Source organism: Poecilia latipinna, unplaced genomic scaffold (genome assembly GCF_001443285.1).
Source record: "Poecilia latipinna isolate Pla-1442-1.1 unplaced genomic scaffold, P_latipinna-1.0 Scaffold84, whole genome shotgun sequence".
NCBI lineage: Eukaryota > Metazoa > Chordata > Actinopteri > Cyprinodontiformes > Poeciliidae > Poecilia > Poecilia latipinna.
Genome location: NW_015112700.1, coordinates 454018 through 476023, shown reverse-complemented (window position 1 = coordinate 476023; position 22006 = coordinate 454018). Strand labels below are relative to the sequence as shown.

Sequence of the window (22006 nt, the reverse complement as noted above, 5' to 3'; positions counted from 1 at the left end):
TTAACAGGAAATAAAGCGTTGCTTTCTTTCATGTGAAATAAAGCAAATAAAGGTCATGCTTTCAACATTACTTCAAGGAAGGTAATGTTGAAAAAGGATCGCAAGGGCACGTTTCAAAACTCCGCAAACATGTCGATAATTTCCAAGAATATGGGGAGAATATCCTGGGGATTCGTGAGACTAACTCTCTCACTTTCCCCGAAAGGTATTTTCTGCAAATAAAAATGCACATTCCGTTACAAACCCTGCGATTTGTCCATGTTGGAGGATCCAAAATGAACTAAATGTGGCAAAGGTAAATGTTTAAATGTGAGACGCTGGAAAAACAAATTCACAAGTAAAGAAAGTTATTAAAAAGAAGAACTGGTGGAACAGAATTAAAATTCCTTGTTTGTGTACACAGGTTTGGCTAATAAAGCTGATTGTGACTCCGAGTTAACGAAAATGATACTCAAAATGAAGCTCCAAAAATGAATCGCCTCTTGTGCGAGAATGAAGATAATATCTAAGCGGCACAGAGAGACAAGGATGTAAATATTTGTCAGACTGGAAGAAAAGTTTCTGTACACTTCGTATTTTAAAAGCTGCAACAGCACAAGTACTCAACTACAATTTCATCAGCTTCTCACGTTGTGTTGGAGGTATTTTGACCCACGCTTCTTTCCAGCGTTGCCCCCATTTATTGAGGTTTGCAGGCCCACATTTAGGTTGCCATGGCACCACCACCACCTCCTTGTTTGCTTTCTTTTTCAGTCATATTGCTTGCCGCTGCGTTTGAAATCATTTTTCTCCCGTAGTCCTCAGCTGTCTGACATATTTAACTCTACAGCCTTTTGATACAAGGTAGAACATTTGTGCCTCAATGACTTCAAAGAGCTATTTATCATCAACCAAATTCACATTATGCCAGATCATGTGGATTCATCTGGCATAATGATAAATGTAAACATACATCTTGTAACTCAAAATGCATATTTATAAAGTAATGCTGAGAAAATAGAAAGAGGTCAGATTATCGAAACTGAACTGAACTCAGGCAAATAAAGCCTGATTATGCCCATGTGCTCTAAGCGCTGGCTGCCATCTTTTGTCTGGGCATGGGAAAGAAGAGACAAGTAAAACAAACCAATCGATCATAATCACAAGCCAAAGATGAAAAATGGTTGATTGAAAATAGATAAGAGAAGTAAATGTACATGGTTGCAAATTAAACTACTCAGTAAACATTTACTGCAAACTAGAGTGATTCATTGTGTTTGGATAACAATAAATAAAGCAGTACTCCAAATCACAAGACATAATCTAAACTTAAGCTCCGAGACTAGATGATTTTATGTACTGATTTGTAAAACCCTTAAATTGAGAGTGTAAGCTTATTTCTTTTTTTCCTCTCTCTTTCTTAAAAAAACTAGATTTAATTCCAAGTTTTAATAAAAAGGGAAGAACTGTTTGATTGGTAGTAAAGTGTTTCGTTTTTGCTGGAACTGAAATCAGAAACGCTCCTGCTGATATAGCCGAAACAAAAGATGACATCACTCTCTTTTCTAACGTTATGCGTTGGAAAAGACGCACGACGTTGTGTATTCGGAGGTTTGGGGGATTTACGCAAAGGCGGAAACAGTGAGTGTTAATCGCCCTAACACTACCAAAGGTAATGTTGAAGCTTCATGTCCAAACAGGACTTTGACTGCCTGGCCTCCCTTTTATTGCCTATACACATAAAATAGTCCACGCCTAGACACGGAAGAGTATATACCGGCTTTCTTGCCCTGTGCAAACAATACGTCAGCACGTCCGCCATATTGTAACGGGCAAGATTTCTTTAGGGACAGAAACAAGTGTGCATGGGGACGGGGTTTCCTGAGTTAACGCACTAAATTATAAATAGATACTATTATAAGCCATTTATAGTACTTTTACTTTAGTACTTGACTTGAAATGCAGCTCTTTGGACAGAATAAAAAAAAATACCTGCTGATTAAAATATGAAGTACTAAGAGACAAACATGCTCAAAATACACTTAAACTTATATAAATTCACTTCTAAATTTGCATTATGTGTTTATCTCTCTCCTTGTTTAGCTTTCTCGTTTTAATCAGAAAGCTTGCGGCAGAATTTTAGATTTCTTACTGAATTTTGTAGACTTCCTTAATAGAATGTGACTGATCAAGCAGTTTGTTTTTCAAGAGGTAACTGCTTACCTTGCCAGTAAATATGTTCTTTAGAAGTTGAGTTAGCTCCTTAATTATCAAAAATCGTGAATATTATTGATTTTTACATTTATATCTTGTACGTTTTCTTTATGTATTTGGACTTTTTACCTTGGTGCATACTCCTACATAGCTTAACTGTTGTGACACTTGCATTTCTCCACTGTGTTACAAATGTATATTTATTGGACGATGATGATAAGCCTTATTGTTTGTAAAATATTCATTAATATAAAAACACACATCCACTTCAGAAATATTTGTGTTGAAACCACACGGCATGTTCATTTTTGCTATTTGTGTCCAGTGAGCTCCACAAATAGCACTGAAATAAACACATAATTCTCTATTTAAAAATATTTTATGGAATTAGTTCATAGTAAAGTTCTGTGTTTTATTAATCAGGAGTAAAAGATTCCAGTTGTAGTCCGAGAATTTGCCACTCACAAAATGGCGGAATTCGCTCACGTATCGTTTCTTTCGGCGACCAAAGCAATCTACTGTTCTACACTTACAAATTCAAATAAAAGTTTAACCAGTTGTATAACTCGTTCATTTAATATCGAATTCTAAGCATCATTTTAATTTTGAATTATAAAACTTTAAAGTTTCTACAAAATATCTGCGTTGATCGTTTTTATTTACACTCAGGCTTCACACTTGCTACCCAAAAAGGTCTTTCCCCAACATGTTGTGAAGCCAGAATTTTAAAAACACCACTCGTGTTTAAGTGTTACATTGGCGCTGGTTAATGTTATGATAGATAGTGCTTTACAACAACAAGTGACTCCGCTGAAATTGACCCTCTTTTCATTTTGGGAGCATCCTGTTTAAAACTGCGTAAAATGAGCTCTGGTAAGTGCGTTAAAAACTGATGTAATCCACATATTTAGAGCTGTCAGTTCTTAACTACATCTACAGAATGATCTGTTAATTATTTAATATAAAATTGTCGTCATCTAAAGAGACCTCGTGAGAAACGAAAAGGTCACCCCTATTTGTAACTTTGAAATAAATAAAATAGGTTAATATTATTTAAATTGTTTTTTTTATTGATGTAACTTTAAATGTTGCATTAACTTGATAAAGGCGCTAAAAACTTGTCTTTCATGGCTGACTTATCTATTCATTGGAAACATACGCTAATACAAAGTTTGGGATATTTTCCTATGAGCTGAAATGCATATTAAATGTATGTCATCAAAGTTGGCCATATATTCCAGTGGTAATTTGAATAATCTGAATTTATGAATTAAAACTAACATTACCAACAATAAAGCACAGCAAAGAATATCAATGTTTTCCACTTTTCTTGAAGAGCTACCCTCGGGTCTCTGGGGTTCTGGAGTGCAAGGTTACAGTCACACACATACACATATGTGTATGTGTACACATACACAGTTGTTCTCAAAGGTTTCCATAGCACTGCAGGACACAGTATTTGATACATAAATGTTTCCTGATGATGCTGGTGCATTGTCGTCCATGAACATGAAATGTGTTACTCACTCAGAAGCACAAGTACTGATATTACTCAAGTAGTAGCGGCTTGTGACAGTGCTATTAACGAGGTACAGGCCAGTTCTGCATTGAGTAATCACATGGCTTGTTCAGCGATAGCATGGCTGATGCATAACATTTTCCTTGACACCCCCAACATTGTTAGCGTGAATCAGAGAACTGCAGTGATGCCCACCGGTTTCTTATCCTGCGCACATCTTTTGTGAATTTAAATATTCATAGTTCAGTCGAAGCTCAGCTATGAAAGATGTGATTTTTCTATCACATTGTTATGCAATTTGTGATTATACCAACTAACTGGCATTGTGGGCAGGTTTACTTGCAGGTCACCTAGCATCCACACCACTCTGGGGAAGGTCTGAAGTTACACACGGGTGTTTCTTGCCTCCTTTAGCAGTTCCTGGTGTTGAGTTGTATTCCTCATCAGGTTCTACAGGGAGCTGAACACAGTTTGGCGTCTTCAGCATGGGTGTGGCCAAGGGCTTCCACTCCTGTGTGCCTTTCTTTGCCTCAATGAATGACACTCTATGACACTTTATGTCTAAGTTCTGTAGACAGTTTTCCTCCTAGGGCATCCAGTTACACCAACAAGGCTTCCAATGGCCAGGTTCGGTTCATCAATTGTTGGCTGACAGCACTGAGAACTGTTTAAATACAAATAGCCATTGACCCAGAACACATGGTGGTTGATTCATTGATGAGACACAGAAAAGCATGTTGCTTAATAAATGCTGAGCAATGAACAGTTGAATAGGTGCACTAAGAAAAGCTAAAATTGAGTTCACCTGCAGTGACGATAATGCATTTTAGGTGCAGTCTAAAATTTGATCAGGAAGCAGAATATCTCTCACATTTGTGAACAGTGAATATGGAAGCTTGTTTCATGAAAAGAAAGAATTTACATCTCCTAAATATGAAGATGCATTTAATAATTTGGACTTAATTAAGGTATTTTACCAAAAAGATAGGAAAAGTAACCTTTATTCATTTTGGACCCTCATATTAAGCTTTATGATACTGACAACTGAGAGTTCTGGCAGGACAAGGATCCCAGCCACGTAGAAACTAACGTTGGATCAGACAAGTTAAGAATAACCAGGAAACCTGCCATTTCTGCTATTAAAATGATCAAATATCCACACAAATTACACCAAATGCTCATTGAAGGCTATAACTTTCAAAGGGACATTTAACCGAATGCAAGTAGTGTATTATTACAATATTTGAGCCTGTATTTCAAAGTTTGATCAGTCCAAATTAATGACATCCACACTCATGATGAGTGAATATACATGTGTTACTTTGACTCTGCACTTACCTCAAACATCTTCTCACTGTTATTCATTCTGCCCACAGAGGTCTGTCCATTCTGTGGAAAAACTTACAAAAGGTTGAAGAGTCACCTTCCACACTGCAAGGCGGCAGCGAGCTCTAGAGCACCTCCAACCACACAGGATGTTGCAGCCACTCAGAAACCTGCTTCCCATCCGGCTGCAGCGGTTTTCAGAACAACCTCAAAGGGAAAGAAGAGCGAGCAGATGTCCTCCGTGGCAACGTATCTACCATCAGAGAGGAGCAAAAAAGGTTCAGTGGCATCATTAAAACCAGTGCACTCAGCAACACCAGATGGCTCATCTCCATCGTCAGTTATTGCATCGAGCTCAACAACCTCAAAGAAGAAGAAGAAACAGTCCCTGGGTGATCAAATCATTACAACGGCCCCGTCTACCTTCTCACCTTCTCCACTGTCCTCTACTTTGTCCAAGCCAAAGAAGAAGAGTCTCCGTGCTTTGATAGAAGCAGCAAAATCTGAGCATATTGCGAAGGAAACTCTAACGGGAAACAGGTCAGCCTCAGAAGATTTAAGTCTGAGTAGAACCAGTGACCAAACAGAGACCAAAGCAGTTCCAGACTCTTTTAATGACATCAGTGTTGCTTCAGCGCTTGCAGAAACTAAAGCTAACAAAGAACCAAAGGTGAAGGATGTTCTTTTGACAACCGAGTATACCTCTGACTTCCTGGACTCTACTGTGAATAAAAATAATGTCAAGTACTCTGATTGGGGGAATGAGGGGCCTGTGGAGCCAGGAAATGGTCACCAGATGAGAGTTACCCTGCAAGATGTTAAAGCCACACTAGGCAGAGCTGCCAGCCACCGGCAGTCCAGTCGGCCGAGCGTCCTGAGCCGCATCGCAGCAGCTGACAGCCTGAACAGCGAAATCAGGCTGGACACTGATCTCGGTCTGATCCCGCTTCCAGCGGAGAGCCAAAAACACGCCGTAAACTATTTGGCGACACCCACAACTCAGTCAGATAAGCAGCTCGGCAACAGAAAACAACCGAAAGAGCTACAACTGTTTCAGAAAATCTCAACCCAACTCAACCCAACTCAACAAGATACTGATCGTCAGCTGGAGCCAGCTTCAGCATGTGCAAGAGTACAGCGTGGTGCAAGTTCCTCCATCTTAAATGAGAGCCTGAAAGTGGACCCTCACAGAGGACTGCTCTCAGTCTTTGCATCCCCCCACCTGCTCTCCAGCCACAATATCCATCCTGCTGAAACACAGAGTTTGCCTGGGATGGCCGAAGATTTCCAGCTCCTCACCGGGAAGAGAAACATCGCCGAAAAGCCAACTGAAGGTCGGTGTTCCAGGAACCAGGGCCAGGTCTCGTTATTGAGGGTCTAACATTGAACACTAGAAACATTGAAGCTGCATTTTAGATAACTCCGCGTCAGCAATTGTGCCTTCTGTTCAACTTGCGTCTGTAATTTCTGACTCCCTAAGCTGTCCCAAACCAGTGTCGTGAGGGAGATTTAGTTTTCCTCTTTTTGTGAAATGCAGGACTGCCGACACAGCTGAGTTTGGACCAGGTGAGACTGAGGGAGCTGCCCAATTGGCTGGCCAGCAGAACGCCCAGGCGGCCCAGAGATGTTGTAGAAATGGTGCAGAGAGGTCAGGGCCGTACACATCCAGTTCAGTCACGAATAAAATAATTAAACCTGTTGCTGAAAATATTTTTTTGTTTTGAAAATTGTTTATGGAATTTCGTGTACATAACTTTCACATCTTCTCACAGAATAGAATTTTTTTTTTTTTTTTTTTTTTTACTGCACTTTATGCAGAATCCTGTGAAACCACCTTGCCAATTAAAACAACATATTATTTGGAGCCATTTTTGTTTTTTTGTTATTATCCAAAGTCACAACTGGCTTTGGATAAGTGTCTGTATTTGTAGGTCAACTCTTACTAACTTTGGCTAAAAATTATAAAATGATGGTTATAAATATAATAGCAAATGCATTATATTCAGTTTGTTCATGGGATATTTGCATTTAATTTCCACAACAGAATGACATTAGAAGTGTCTGTATTTGTATATATTTTTTTAAATCTGTTTTTCTTGCTATTAAGTTGGAAACAATGTGCTTTTTGTTTCCAACAAATTTCAGCATCCTATAGAGGAAAATGTGTTCATCAGCTTTTTGCTCGTTGTTCCTTTCAGGCTGGCTGTGGTATTACAGACGGTACATTGATGTAAAGAAAGGCGGCGTCGGCGGACTGGGCATGCTGCTGGCAGGATACTGTGTGCTCAGCTACATCTGGAGTTACCCCCATATAAGTGAGTGTGATCGGTGTCGGTGCCTTCTTATAAAATGTGGATGTGCTAATTCGTCCATATTCTTGTCTCCTCAGAGTTAAGTCGTTGGAGGAAGTATCACTAACGCAAAACGAAGGATTTAAGGCAATCGTGACTGTTGGGAAAAGCAGGAAGTGTACATTTGAGTCTCTGCAACTATGAATTTGACTGGATTTATATTTAACTTGTGACTGATGTAAGAAGAGATTATTAATTTCAACTTGTAGTTGAACAGACTCCTATTGATCAGACAGCATAAGGCAGCTGCTTGTGAATGTAGCTTAAGTGAAATGTGGAGGAAAGCGAATACATTTGCCATCTATACTTTCTGGCTGAAGGCAATGAAGTTTGTTTTTGCATTTTTTAAACAGGTTTTTATTAATACTTTATTTAACTGAGTAAGTTTGTTGAGAAGCGCTTTAAGATGATGAGCTGCCCAGCCTGGCCTAGAGTCAACACCAAAGGGAATCTGTACAAAAACTCATTAAACAGTCTTAGAAAACAATATTTTTCAAACACAGTATATGTAATAAATCCAAGGAAACTTCCTAAAGCAATTTAAATTTCTAAAAGTAATTTTCTTAAAGTCATTTTAATGTGATTTGAGAAAGACAGTTCACTTTTTGAGATAACAGGGTGAATTAGTTTGAGTTTCATCCAACCACTTTAAAGACACTGAAGCATTTGAAGCATTGTCTTCTATTTGAAATAAATATATTAATAACTTATCTAAATTGTTTAAACTTTACCTTGTGAAATAATTATGTAATTTTTTTCAGTTTTGGGAAAAACACAAGAATGATGTATCAGTTTTTTTTAAATAATTGTAAACCAAGAAAATAATTTTGAAATCTTTATTTCCAAAATACTTCCTTGTGTTATTAAGAAATCTCGTTGTCTTTATGCTAAAATAAGAAAAATATAAGCATAACCTGAAGGCTATCAAAGCAACCTGTGTTCCCATTACATTTCAGCAAACGGGAGAACAAATCGAGGAGTTTGCACACTTTCCAGTAGGCCAGCAGGACAAAGCTCAGATTTCTGTAATTCCTTTAAAAGTTTTTAAATATATTACATTTTAAGTACAATATTAGCATGTGACAAAACTAGCTACAGTTTTGTCACAGTTTAGTGCTTGAAATTTTGCGGGACTTTTTATGCTGACAGTCCACTAATGTTAACTGCTGCGTTATGGTACTTTGATAGAAATGGCTTCAAAATCGCAAGATATTTTAAGTGTGCAAGTTTTAAGCAGGAATTATTTAGGAAACCTGAACTGTGAATTTCTTTTTTTTTTTCTTTTTTTTTTTTAATGACTCTTGTAAATATTATCCTGCCTCATGTCAATAAGAAAAGCGTCCAGAACTTATTTATTTTTGCCAATTGTGCCTGTGGAACATCCTGCTCTCCACCAGATGTCACTGTTGAGTCGTTGCTAAAAGCAAAGAGCTTCAGCGTCATGAAGCAGGGTTTTTCCTCACTCGTTTGTGCAAATGCATGATCAGATTAAATGCAACTAACAGATTTTGACTCAATAAAGACTAACATATACCATAAACATGCTGACCTAATAATACACAAACAGATTCCATTTAAATGTCAAATACATTTTTTTGCTTGCAAAGCTTCCCTTGTCACTTGGTGTGATTATGCATGCTCAGTCCATCAGTACCAGTCTGCAAACTCTCACAGAATAGCAATGGCGGGGGGAAACAGAGGAGGCTTCTCAGTCAGACTGGATCTGCTTTTGTTGTGTTCAAAATGAATTTATTGTTGAGTCTCCTCACTGCTGTAGTGAACACACGTTAGCTACAAATGAGGAAATGACAGCCATTTGTTATAACTACGTTTCCTGACATCTGGCCTCTCAGCCAACACAATAAAAAAAAAATAATTTTCAGTCTTGTGTTTTCTTGTTTTCATGAAACAATATTTGTTTGTTTTTTTTATCCATACAAAATTATAAATATTTTATGTTTAACTTTTTCTTTTCTTCGTACAAAAGCAAACAATACAAATCAAGTGAGATAAACCAACAGCAAGAAACGGATGAAAAAACAAAACAAGAAACTGCAGTAAAGAAGTGAAGGGAGAGAGAGAGAGCACAGTATGTTCCCACCAGAGCCCGTGACATGCATCCAGATATCGATGTTTCTCCAGCGTACGCTGCTCTGTCAAAGCACAACGTTACTATGGACGTATGTGATGTAGAGGCACAAAATCGCTCCTGCTCTCAAATAGAAAGTTTTCTCCGTGCGGTCGCTGCTAGAAGATGTCCGCAAGGGTTCAGGCAGATACAAGCAGGCTGCGATGGTCACTGGCACTCAAAAGGAGAAAAATAAAATAAAATAAAATAATCCCTATCAACCCTGCTCAAAAAGGCCTTTTAAGTCTGCTCCAGGAGGACAGCAAGCGTTATTTGTAAAACCAGGGGGATCAAAAGCAGTGCTGTCCAGAATCATTAACCTTTGGTCGTGAAAGCAGTCTCGGTGCAGGTTTGTTTTTAAAAAGGTCATTTCAAAACAAAAGTAAAGATTAATCATCAACTAAACATGAGTTTTAGATTTGAAATGATATAAGAACAACTTAAAATCAGGACATATAGCTTTAAAGAAAATTGTGGTTTGTTTTTATTCGTCCAGAATTGAATAGATCTCAGTGGGGTATTGTGGAGAAGACCACTCAGGTTCTGGTCATTTTTAACCTTTGCCATTTGTTTTGGGTACAGAATAAAGCAGGAAACTTCTACTCTGGGTTTTTAAGTGATTTTAAGCTGCTGGGAATATGGTAATGCGGCTCTAATAAAGAATATCTACCATCAGGAAGTCGGTTTAAGAGATTTTGATTGGATCAGGAGTCATAATCTTTCATGTTTTATAAAAGCCGACTGGAATCGATAGAAAAACTGCAATAAAACATGACTATAGACAATTTGTGTCTGTGACCTGGCAAAGGGGCAAACTGACCATAGCTGACTATTCTGCTTCCAACTTTATTTTTGGTTGTATTGCTCAGAGGGAAAGTAGAGGAAACCGGAGAACTGCTAGTGAGCGAGTGAAACATGAAGCAAATAGCGAGGCGAGCTACCTGAAAACAGTCATAACCACAGTTTGGAAACACAGATAAAACACACACAAATATCCTGGTAGACAGCATAAAAAATAAAAAAAATAAAAAAATCAGGCAGATATGATCAATGTACAACTGCATCCAGAAGGCAGACTTTTAAACTGGCGAACACATAAACAACTCATAAAAGAACCAACAACAGAACAGAATATATATATATATATATATATATCTCAACACATCTTCCTCAATCTCAGGATGTATCTTCACTTGTTTTGAAATGCTAACAAAAAGTGTCTGAGTGGAAGGTTTGAACTGTGTTTGAGTCAGGATTTGAAAACCATTAAGGTACAGAAGAGGCTTGATAGAAAGATACTAAAAACTAAAGAACACAGCCGAGTACAGCAACACCAGTTGACAAGTTTGATTGATTTCTTTTAGTGTGATTCAGAGGTTCTTCTTAGAGGCAGCTGAAAGCAGGGGGAACAAAAGGGAATTTGGTTCTGCTCCTAAAGTTCACATACAAGTACATCTCAATAAGTCAGAATACCACTGAAAAGTGGGTGTATTTCAGTCATTCAGTTCAAAAACTGACACATATCCATTGCACACAAAGTGATATATTTCAAGTGTTTATTTCGGATAATTTTGATGATTCTGACATACAGCTAATGGAAACCCTTTCTTAGAATGTGTGAATATTAGATGAGACCAATAAAAACCCAGCCATGGGGAAGACTGCTGACCTCAGGATGGCATGTCACAAAAAAACCCCAACTAACTTCTAAAGAAGCTGGCTGTCAAGAGTTCTGAATACATGCATATTAATGGAAAGTTTAGTGGAAGGAAAAAGTACAGGAATCACAGCAACTTTGAGAAGACAATGGACAGTGGCTGCAGTCGCTGCTTCAAGAACCACCAGAGAAACTGACATCTGAGATTTTATTTGATGTAAACCGTAATCATCAAAATAACATAAATACTTAAAATATATCACTTTAAGTGCAATGGATGTGTATGTATTTCACTTTTTGAGTTTAATTGCGAAATTAAATTAACAGATGCACATTAGTGCTGGTTAATAATGTGGGTCTAACGTTGATGTAAAAACCCTGAAAATATGGTGTGTTCAGTGCAAATTTCTACATGAACCTGTCTCTATACTGAGGTTATCTCAAAGGGAAACTTAACACAGAAACACTCTGCTCAAGCTTTTAAGGAATCATGAACACGGGAAGGGAGTAATTATTTCTGAATAGAACTTCTTTGTGTAAACACTTTTCACATAAAAACCTAGAGTCAGGCACAGAGCCGCCACCTCGTCATCCGCCCATGTGTTTGGGGGAAAATTAAATGGCACAAGCTGTTAAATGTGTGAAGATAGGAACGCTCCTGCATTCAAAAGTTTCAAATAAAGATTTTTAAATCAACACACAATTTTTTTTCTTCCTTTTTTTTTTTTTTTTTTTTTTTGCATCTGTTATTCTGCTTCATTGCACACATTCCCGGATCTTTTTAAGTGCCCGACTACACCTTTGATGCTTCGCAGACGTAATGCCTCTAAAACCTTCCGACGCAAACTACACAAATGCTACATGGCTGCGTGTCGCTAGAGTAAACCTTTCTCCACACTGGAGTTTGACAAAAAAAAAAAAATAAATAAAATAAAATAGAATAAAATACACATGTACCTACAAACAAAACAAAAATCATACATATTAGGGATGATATGGAGAATCCGTCTTAACATTCGAGGATGCTGTTGACTGCCGCCTCTAACGCAGAATCTGTGTCCGGGTGAGGGGGTGAGGCGAGCTGGGGCGAGTACTGAGGTTGGGACGAGAGGTGGGCCGACACCTGGGAGTGAGTCTGTCCTCCTGCAGCTGCTGCAAAAGGCGAGCGTTTACCTTGCGCGTAACTGTTGGCAGCGTCAGGGCTGTTGCCGGCGCTGCCCGACCCGAAGCTCTGCTGCGGTCTCTTCAGTTCCAAAACCTTCTGGTTATCTAGGTGTGGCGGGTGGAGTCTGTCTGAGGGAAGTGCTCCTGCAACCCCACCCCCTCCCGGGTCTCCAAACCCGGGCTGGAAGTCTGTTCTGTGCTCTGGCTCCGCAGAGCCTTGTTCTGACTGGTCGCAAGTGTTCTCCGACGGAGAGGGAAGGGGATCTTGGAAAACTTTGGATTTCGTTCCACAGCAGAATTCCTCAAGGAAGCCATCTTGGAACAAAACAGAGGAAAGTGGGGGTTACATAGAATTATTTTTGTTGAAAAGTAAAAGGGGGTAATTCAGATGTTTTTTTTCCAAGTGTGGTTCTGCGAAAAGGTAAGCGAAAAGGTAAAAGGTAAGCAGTTAGTATCCCACCTGCAATATTGCCACCTTCCTAAGTCATTTGTTTTGGTCTAAAAGATCTTTGAAAAAAAAAATCTTGTTTGGCGAAAAACAATCATCATTTTAGGAAGGCGATGTTATAAAACTCTTGGCAGCTTCATTTAACTGGTTGTTGCTGGAGGCTGAAATTAACGACTAGTCTGATGGGAAACGAGACAAAAGCGGTCCTTTTTTCAGACTGGAAGTACTTAGGAGTACTTTTTGTCTCAGTTGTCAGCTTCAGCTTCCCAGCACAATTCATCTGGATTTACACAAAATGAAGACCCAAAGAGATTTAACTGCCGTAGGTAACATATTAACTGCTTAACCCTCAACTCAGCCTGATTTCAAAACTACAAACATGTCCATTTAATCTTAAAATGGCCATTCTGCATTTTCTGGTTTCTAAGTGTCTACCTGGATCCACTAGCACCATGCGTTTGTCCTGTGTCAGGTTGCTGCGCTCCTCTTGGTTGAAGGTCCTGTCGATCATCACCATTTCTGATGAAGGGCTGGAACGCTGCAAACAAAAGAGGCCAAATGACTTTTAAAAACTGAATTTGATCTGGAAGAAATCCAAAGTTAAGCTAAAGCACCCCAATTATCCTCTAAATTCATCAATTCTGTAAAATGTCCAAGGAAGCACAATGATAAGGTGTGCAGAAAAGTTAGAGGGCCACAAAATCCCCCAAAAATCTTTGATACTTTACAAACAACAATATTCTATTCTATTGTATAATTTAAAGTCCAATAAAAACAAAATTAAATAATGCCTGTGATCAGCTTTTATTTGTCTTAATTCCAGCTCAACAGCAAATTTGCGCATGTTCTTACCTCAGCCTCCACCATCAGCAGTCGTCTGTATTTATTGACCATCGTCTGGGTCTTTGTCACCACCTGAGTCGCAACGTCCTCGAACTCGTCATCCACTGGGAATTTTCAAGCACATAGCACATCTCAGTTTTCCTTGCCGACATGAAGTGAAGTCTGTCTTTTTTTTGTTGTTGTTGTTGTTTTTTTCACAACTTTACCTTGCGAGAACTCGTCCTGACATGGCGGAGCGCCCTGGAACACGTGGTAAGGGAGTAGTCTTTGCAACGCGTCTTCAACTGATGTGAACTTTCGTCGATTTGGGTTCTGAACTCCGGCGTGATCCCTCCTCAGCTGATGAAGAACCCTTTTGAATTTGGGGGAAAAAAATGCAAACTTCAGACACCAACTAACCACTAAACTCTTAACAAAACCTGCATATCACAGTGTGTGAAAACTCACTGTTCTGTCCTCGTTAGCCTTTTCTATGAAGACAAAAAAAAAAAGAAAAGAAAAATCATGCATGTGTTGTTAGATCATCTCCACATTAAGATTAAAGACATTTATATAAAATCACTATTGAACATACCTCAGAGTTTAGCGTTAAATCTTGCGTTATGGTTTTCAGGGCTAAGGTAGACAAATAAAAAAATGAGTTCAAATTTTAACAGAAATGACTTCAAAATGCATTTAAAAAAATAGCATCATAAGGCAGATAGTGTTAATTACCATGGATGTTGCTGGCCTGCGCCTGTTTGAATGCAGGTGATAAGGAATTCTGCAGAGAAAAGTCAGGTTCATCAAATAAGAGTTAAAAACAAAGAGAAAATAATTGATATTTGACAACTATACCTGTCTAAAATCTTTTTGTTCCTGTGTCACATTGCTGGGTAAAGGAGACAGAGAAGTGCAGTTCTGGGTTTGAGTCACTAGAAGGCGCTGCACTGGGCAAGAGGAAGCCTGGCCTTGACCCCCGATCGACCCGACCAGAGTCAGACGCCCAGGAGCGCAGGACGTTTGTACGGGTGTGGAGCTCGCACAGGAAACTCCCGTCCACGTCTGAGTCATGGTCCCTACAACCTGAGTCCCACTTACTACTCCATGGTTTAGGATTAGCTGACTTCCTGATGCAGAGAAGTTCTGCCCTGGTGCAATCTGCACTGTGGGTTGGTTGGCAATTAGGGTGCTTGAGCTGGGATTGGCAGAGCCATTGTGGATGGCGTTGGACGGAGTAAGTGTCAAAGAGTTGGGTAGTAAGAATTGTCCTTGTGATATATTTGTCTGGGCCTGCATTTGTTGCTGGTCCATTGGTGGTTGCACAACTATTGAACCATTAGCTGTATACTGTCCTCCAGGAGTAACAGTGTTAGCGTTCACAACACTACTCAGGGTAGAGGGAGTGGGTTGAAGACCAAGGCTGAAGACAGTCTGAGATGCAGCTTGAGAGGGTTTAGGCTGGATTGGTCTAACGATAGCCTGGGTCCCTCCAGGTCCTCGCTGAATTATGATGTTTTGAAGGGGGATGTTTTTGAAAGGTAAGCCCACCTGCCCTTGGGTTGGGGCAAAGACCTGCCCCCCTGCTGCAGTCACCGCTGGAGCAACAGGCACTCCTGGCCTTAGAACAATCTGAGGAGTTCTTTCCAAGCTGCTCAGAGTCATTACACCTCCACTTGCCCCAAATGAGCCCAAGACCTGGATATGCTGGGTAGAGCCATTGGCCAGTGGAGGTACTCCTTGCAGTACCTGGCCTGCTGGGAACGCAGCTGTCCCAGTGGTTACCACACCCACTCCTCCTCCATAACCCCCAGAGACCAGCTGGGAGGAGAAGGGAACTGGAGCTTGCACCAGATTTGGAGCTGGCTGGCAGTCCAACATGGCCTCCTGGGCCAAAGTCTGCTCCGTAATGTCAGCTTCCAATAGAGACTTCTGGAGAATGTCAAACGGCTGATCCTCTGCACCAAGGTCCACCCCCTCAGGGGAGCTCCCAGTCCCCAGCTCATCCTCGATAAAAGAGAGGCTACTAGAGAGGTGGAGGCCTCCTCCAGCAGGATCCTCCACAAATTCACCCATCGAAGAAGAGCCATCCTTGAGGCCAGTGTTGCAGCCAGTCTGAAGGAAACATTAAAAGTGTTGGTATTATTGTATATTTAATTTTAAATACCTTTCATTTATTCGTGAAAAAATGTGTTTTTCATACAACTGTCAAAATAATTTCTTCTTGTACAAGACAATCCTGAACTAGAAAGAAAATTGGTATTTGAAGATTTGTCATTAATAATGGTGCAATAAAGTTAAATCATGGCTTGTATGTATGGTGCAAGAGAATTTTCAAGCATATAGTAAAAACCTGATAATTAATTGCAATGTAAGGCCACAAAATTCATTCTTTCAACTGCAACCACTTTTATAATTCTTGTTTGAATCATGATTGTATTTTACTTTGGTGGAAGTATACATATATACTCACTGTCTCGTTAGTGAAAAAAGATCCATCTGACCCATAAGCTGCATTTGCCACGTCATCTTCTCCAATCTATCGAAAAAAAGAAAAACACTTAAATTACCAGTCTGCTGATTTTTTATAAAATATGTAAATGGTTGAAAATGTTCAGCAAAATGCAACTTACAGACTTGCTATTACTGCCGTGCAGATAATCATTCAACGCTTCCACATCTCTGAAAATGATGAAGGGAGAATTAAATAAACAGGCAAAATTAAATTGTTTACATTTGTGAATCACATAATAATTGGTAAAAACTTGTTTTTTTCTTTTCCCAAAAATCTTGTTAGGGCTTTAGGCTAACTACATTAATTTAAGAGAAGAGATCAGTATAAACTTTATAAACTTTAGTGTAAGCATTTTGTGCATTGATTTTGTATCACTTTAGGAAGGAAAAACAGGTGTTTCTTTTACCCTAAAATATCCAGAAGACGGCGATCGTCTTCATCATCCATGACACCTGAAATGGTATGAAGTAAAAACGTGAGGTTTTTTTTTATGCCGGTATGTGTATACTGGAAGACATACTACCATATACTAGTCACTTCTCATTCCTCTGTGATTAGCATAAGCTAATCACAGAGTTGAATGACATGATCATTTGTGGTTTTTGACTTTTTATGTGGACCATTCATTTTTCAAGGTGGAATGATTACACAATTAACAACTGCAATGACGTATGAGCCAAAATTACATGCATCATCTTGAATAATGGATTCTCTTCAGTTCGCACAGTATATAAATTATGCAAACAGGCATAGATGAACACACAATCTCAATATTATTTGTTTAAATGTTCCTTAGCAAGTTGCACCTCCAACACATGCATCTATAAAATAAAAAAGTGTGTTTGAATTATGGTTGTATTTTACTTAGGTAAAAACAAATATTCTTCCAGACATTAAACCACTCTTCTTGGCAGAATTGACAGAGTTCATTTAAATTGGTTGGTAGAAAAGAACATTATGAGCATTTTAAATTCCAATGTTGCAATTAATCTCCATTATTCAACTTTACTGTCACAGTTCTTCAAGTCCAGATATTGTGTAGAGGAAGTGAAACACTGCAATTAGGAACTTTACACATTTAAGGTGTCATAGCAGAGCACTTGAGAAGTGATATACTATCAAACATTGTATTTTGACAGCCTTTTGTGGCTGCAATATTGCACATAAAATTTGCATTGGCTTGACGATTGTAATTTAGTACATTGCTACAATCTTTTGCTAAGACTGATGTAAGTTTTGGTAGAGACTGATAGCTTATTGATAGCCTGAAATATACCTTTGTAAATAAGATTTGATGTTTTTAGCATTTTAGTCCTGATGAAAGAAAACTGTATAAAGGTTTGAACTACCTAAATGTTAATCTTAGAGGATACTGAAGAACTATGGAGCTATGTTCATCAGCTTTGAGTAAAGCACCAGTACCACTGGAAGCAAAACACCAACAGCATGGCATTACCACAACAGAAAGACTCATCTTGACTTGATCAAACATTTTGTCCCATCATTGCATACACATAAGTTATTATTTATATTGTCTGACAATATAACTTCTCTCCAGAAAACTGTTTGAACCGATAGTCATAAAATCTGCATTTTTTTTTTTTTTTTTTTTAGAAAAACTACAAATTTTCTTAAAAAGCAAGTAGATTTTCTGAATGCATATAAATCTACTGCTCTCTTTTCTGGGCCGTCACTGAGCTTCTTGAACCTTACCATTGAATTAACCCCTTAACTGTCACAATGACACTGGTGTCCTCCTATTGACTTGTGTTTTGAGAGTGGCAGTTATGGGGTTTTAAACATTGGTCAATCTAATGAGTGCCGTACTGAGGCTTTACCACATTAAAATACATTCTAGAACCATTATGACCACTCTAAAAGGTTTCAGGCTAAATAATGTATGTACATATTGGTGTATGTATCATTTTGACTCAGCTTGGACAAGTAACTTGTTTTCATAGCAGCTGTTGTAGGAACATTCCAACATGAAAGAATGGTCACAATAAACCTTTAAAAGCCCAGAGTAAATATAACAATCATGCTGATGTTGGCATTCTGTACAGTGTGATGATGATAGTAGGGGCATATAACTCACAAGATGTCCACCAGGAAGCATGGATTCAGTCATGTAACAGCCTTATTCGCTTGTAACAGGCTGGGCTGCAGTGTGAAAAACTGTTTTTAGTACATTTACAAGGTTGTTGGCCAGGGTTATTGCAAATAGTGAGTATGGCAACCTGTAACACACATTTAGAGGGTGAAATAAGGCAGTGGAAGGGGACATTTGTTATTCAGTACATAAATGAAGAACAGGAAGGCTTTCACCACTCCTACAAATGCTTTTGACACACAGACTCTCTCCCGTTACTCTTCTCTGCTGCCCTTCACTGATTATAAATTGTGCTTTGCAGTGTAAAAACTTACATTCAGGTGCAAATGCTGACTTAATATACACATTATACAGGGATTTGTATTTCAATATACAGCTGAATGGCTTTATGTATCAGCCAGTATTGGTGTGCTGTAATATTTGGAGTATTTGAATAATTCTATGGAAGAACTTTGTAAAACAGTGTCAGGAAAGCAAACCCCCTGAAGCACTGTGGAAAAAGCAGGAAAGACTTTATTCTGATCAGTTATTGTAAGAGTTTGCTGATTGTGTGGGCATGTGTGGAAGCAACTGCAGCACTACAAAATGGCTGTACCACACCATGGGGCTGTCTTTGTAGCCGCACCACGCTCAGCCACCATCTTTGATTCTGGGTGAACAAAGACCGAGTGGGAAACTGTACCAAAAACTAAGAATTGTTTGCTAAATTATGAGTGAATACAAGGGAAAAAAACACGCCAAAGTTAAGCTTTTACCCCTCTAGACAACTTCGACTATTTTGTTGCTAAAAGGCGACGATTATAGCATAGAAACGGAAAACAAACACTTAAAGGGCTATACATTAGATATTATTAATTTACTAGATTTAAATATGGGAAGCTAGTGAGAAAAAAACGGTAATATTTTTTACTTAAGAAAGCCAATTATTAGGTTAACAGCTGTCTCTGTTCTTATGTTTAACCAAAATTAAGCTAGTGTCATAAAAACAAGATGAGGTTGGAAGTCCATTTCCAGTTAAAAACAATTGTCGTTACCACCCTGAACTAAATCTTTTTGATTCAGGTGTTGAACAGGTTTTGAAATGAAACGTTAACAAATATGAGCATTCCTATGCGGGGTTTTTAAACGTTTTGTTGTAGTCTAGTGCGGATATTTCCGAAAATCCGTCCTAGCATGTAGGTAACACCGCAGAAAAAAACTGCTTTGAGTCCGAGCTTCTTTGGTTACCGTTTAAACGCTGGTGTTTTTAAATAAAGCGGTTGCTGAGAAGTTGAGTTTGTAGGTTTAAATCCCCCCACAAAATAAACCGAATCTAGAAAAAGATAATCGCATTGAAGCAGGACAAAACGCCCGTTCGTCTCTGACGCATTTTCTTTCCCTGCTCCGAGAGGGGGAAGCCTTCATTTGCCCTCGATGCTTGGCTCACCCGCCAGCACGGGAAAAAACACAACACCGTCACTTTTGTGCCGAGCGGAGAGGTTTATTTTCGGGCGTTAGAACAGGTTTCACCCCCGGTTGGGTCGCTCTTCAGTCTCGGACGCCGCATTTTCAGCTTCAACCCTCGGCCTGTTCTTGCTGTCAGGTTAGCTAGCCGCAATGTCGTCGACGCCTGTTTTGAAACCGTCAGCTGGAATTCGCTGGAAAGGCTAAAGGACTAAACCGCGTTGAGCCATAAATATTTATCCCGATTAGCATAACATAAAGACGACTGAAAAGAGGCAAACCCTTTACTCCTGTCTCACTCCTCTTGAAACCCAATATCTCCATTTGGCAACTTTTAATTTGCTCCCCCCTCCTTCTCCTCCTCCTCCTTCTTCTCCCTCTCCCACTCATATATTTTTCTCACTGTCCCTGTTCTGTCTCGGATAGATTTTTCTCTCCGCTCAAACTCTCTTCCCTCCCTGAAGGAAGGGAGGAAGGAGCCTGTGTGTGTTTTTTCCTTGAAATTTTTATCACAAAATTATAATACACTCAAAGGGGAACTCACCGTCATGAAAAAGCAGTGTCTTGTCAACGGGGTTTCCTCGCCATCACCGCACGGGTCGCTGGGGTAATGCATACAGCGAAATCAGCGGAGCTCAACGACACCAAACGACCCCACATATTTCTACTGGAAATATACAAACACTGATATTTTATTTATAAAAAGTAACGTTACATCAAGTTGTATTTTATATATCACATATTTCATACGTCAGTGAATAAAAGACATATACTTTATCATGACCAACAGTAGAGGGCGGTCCTGCGTTTACCACACCTTGACGTTCCTCAGGTATGAACATGTGATCCAACTTCAGCAAAACCAGGCCAAATTTAAAGTTTTATTTCCATTTGATATCTTCCATTACTTAGGCTATTTAATGTTTGGTTTAAAAACACACACACACACACACACACACACAAACAAAGTGTTATTGTGCCCAACTATAAGATTATAAAATAGCTGAAGATGTAAAACCTTGCATATTCAATGCAGTTAGAAAATACTATATTTATCTCAAAGGAAAATTAAATATTATTATAACTTATATAATCCAAGTATCTTCAGAGTCGCAGTAGGGATCTCCAGTAGCAATCAGTGTTGCTACTGGAGTCTCAAGAAGCCTCTGACTGAAATACGTTGCTGTATGACAGCAACAGCTCTGCTCAACAGCACTGTTAATCCATCGTATCTGCTTTAGCTTTTCCTCTTTAAATTTATGTCTGACCATATAGTTAGAAAGCTGGGTAGATAACTGTTGAAGTCAGGGATATGATATGACCCTTACCCATTATGGAAGAGAAGGTTTGAACTTCCTCCTTTTGTATCTGCTCTTTGATCCTGCTCTGCATCCATGAAGAGCATCCATGATGTATTATTGAGCTTTTGAGATACTAATCAGCTGCTCCCAGATGTAAAAGTAATACTTTGTTCCCAAGGTTACGCATCACAACAGTTGTCAAAAAGCAAAATAGTGACAGCAAAAATTCTAGCTGCACAGCATCCAAACCAAAGAGAATGGTGATCATGTCAATGTAATCTTTCAAACAAAGAAGTTACTAATAAAAGTCTATGAAAAGAACAAATCAGAACTAATGTGAAATAGCTACTTTAACATCCTGGCAATATTACAACATTGTTAAAATGTAATATTCCTCTCTCTCATTTTCTCTCTCTTTCTCTCTGTATATTTATATAATTTTCTGTAACATACAACAGGTTTTATAACTTTAGAAACATTTTCAGTCAATATTTGTGGTGCATTGAACTCTGGTAAATTGTGACAAGAGGTCATTTGGATAAGGTAAATATTTAATTCTTGCCCTGAAATTACATAGTAAAGCTTAGGGTGTCAGTACATTGGCCTGAAAACACAAAGTTAGGTCACATGACACACAGGGGCGTTGTCAGCATCAGATATGGAGCTAAGTTTACAGTGTTTTTAATTAATCTCTTTATTCACTTGTTTTAACCATTTTCATCATTAATTCACAAAAATGTTCTCAGCAACAGTTTTTTTCTCTTTAGTCCAGATAAGATGCTGTCTCAGTTTCAAAGTTGCTTATCAGAAGGGGTATGACTGTTGTAACAGTGATATATGTACTTGATATGATCTGTATGTAGTGGCTCACGAAGCTCTGACTATTGTATTGTTTAAAAAATTAAAATAAAGTGTAGAAAAAAGTTAAAAGTTAGAAATCAATTAGATTTAATACAACTAAAAAATGTGTATTTATGGACATTGATACTCTTTTGGATAAATTATGACAGCCTTAGGGCGACCCATAAA

The 22006-nt window shown here is 38.7% G+C and overlaps 2 protein-coding genes across 4 annotated transcripts; one reads left to right on the top strand and one right to left on the bottom strand.

Moving 5' to 3' along the window:
* The first annotated feature begins 2868 nt into the window (after positions 1-2868).
* On the top strand, positions 2869-8099 carry LOC106939087 (uncharacterized protein C17orf80 homolog). Its single transcript, XM_015021376.1, has 5 exons — positions 2869-3066; positions 5089-6372; positions 6576-6686; positions 7237-7353; positions 7428-8099. The coding sequence occupies exons 1-5, from the start codon at positions 3057-3059 to the stop codon at positions 7454-7456; spliced, it is 1551 nt and encodes a 516-aa protein (XP_014876862.1). The 5' UTR covers positions 2869-3056; the 3' UTR covers positions 7457-8099.
* Positions 8100-8673: 574 nt separating this feature from the next.
* bicral (BICRA like chromatin remodeling complex associated protein) lies at positions 8674-20341 on the bottom strand. Of its 3 annotated transcripts, none has more exons than XM_015021357.1 (13): positions 20221-20341; positions 18219-18360; positions 16530-16575; positions 16242-16290; positions 16082-16147; positions 14467-15723; positions 14344-14392; positions 14204-14244; positions 14077-14099; positions 13836-13981; positions 13639-13733; positions 13222-13324; positions 8674-12653 (listed from the first exon to the last, which is right to left on the bottom strand). In XM_015021357.1, the coding sequence occupies exons 3-13, from the start codon at positions 16568-16570 to the stop codon at positions 12184-12186; spliced, it is 2340 nt and encodes a 779-aa protein (XP_014876843.1). In that variant the 5' UTR covers positions 16571-16575; positions 18219-18360; positions 20221-20341; the 3' UTR covers positions 8674-12183. The 3 variants fall into 3 exon arrangements, with proteins under 3 accessions (XP_014876843.1, XP_014876835.1, XP_014876850.1); XM_015021349.1 differs by having other exon boundaries at positions 18219-18283; XM_015021364.1 differs by lacking the exon at positions 20221-20341 and adding an exon at positions 19958-20127 and having other exon boundaries at positions 18219-18283.
* Between the last annotated feature and the right edge of the window lie 1665 nt (positions 20342-22006).

Excerpts from the sequence above, each read along its gene's own strand:
- LOC106939087 (XM_015021376.1), top strand. Across the intron at positions 6,373-6,575 it reads CGCCGAAAAGCCAACTGAAG|GACTGCCGACACAGCTGAGT; the intron begins GTCGGTGTTCCA and ends TGTGAAATGCAG. Across the intron at positions 6,687-7,236 it reads TGTAGAAATGGTGCAGAGAG|GCTGGCTGTGGTATTACAGA; the intron begins GTCAGGGCCGTA and ends TGTTCCTTTCAG.
- bicral (XM_015021357.1), bottom strand. The coding sequence starts at position 16,570 with ATGGATGATGAAGACGATCGCCGTCTTCTGGATATTTTAGG. Across the intron at positions 14,100-14,203 it reads ATTTAACGCTAAACTCTGAG|AAAAGGCTAACGAGGACAGA; the intron begins GTATGTTCAATA and ends TTGTCTTCATAG. Across the intron at positions 13,325-13,638 it reads TGCTGATGGTGGAGGCTGAG|CGTTCCAGCCCTTCATCAGA; the intron begins GTAAGAACATGC and ends TTTTGTTTGCAG.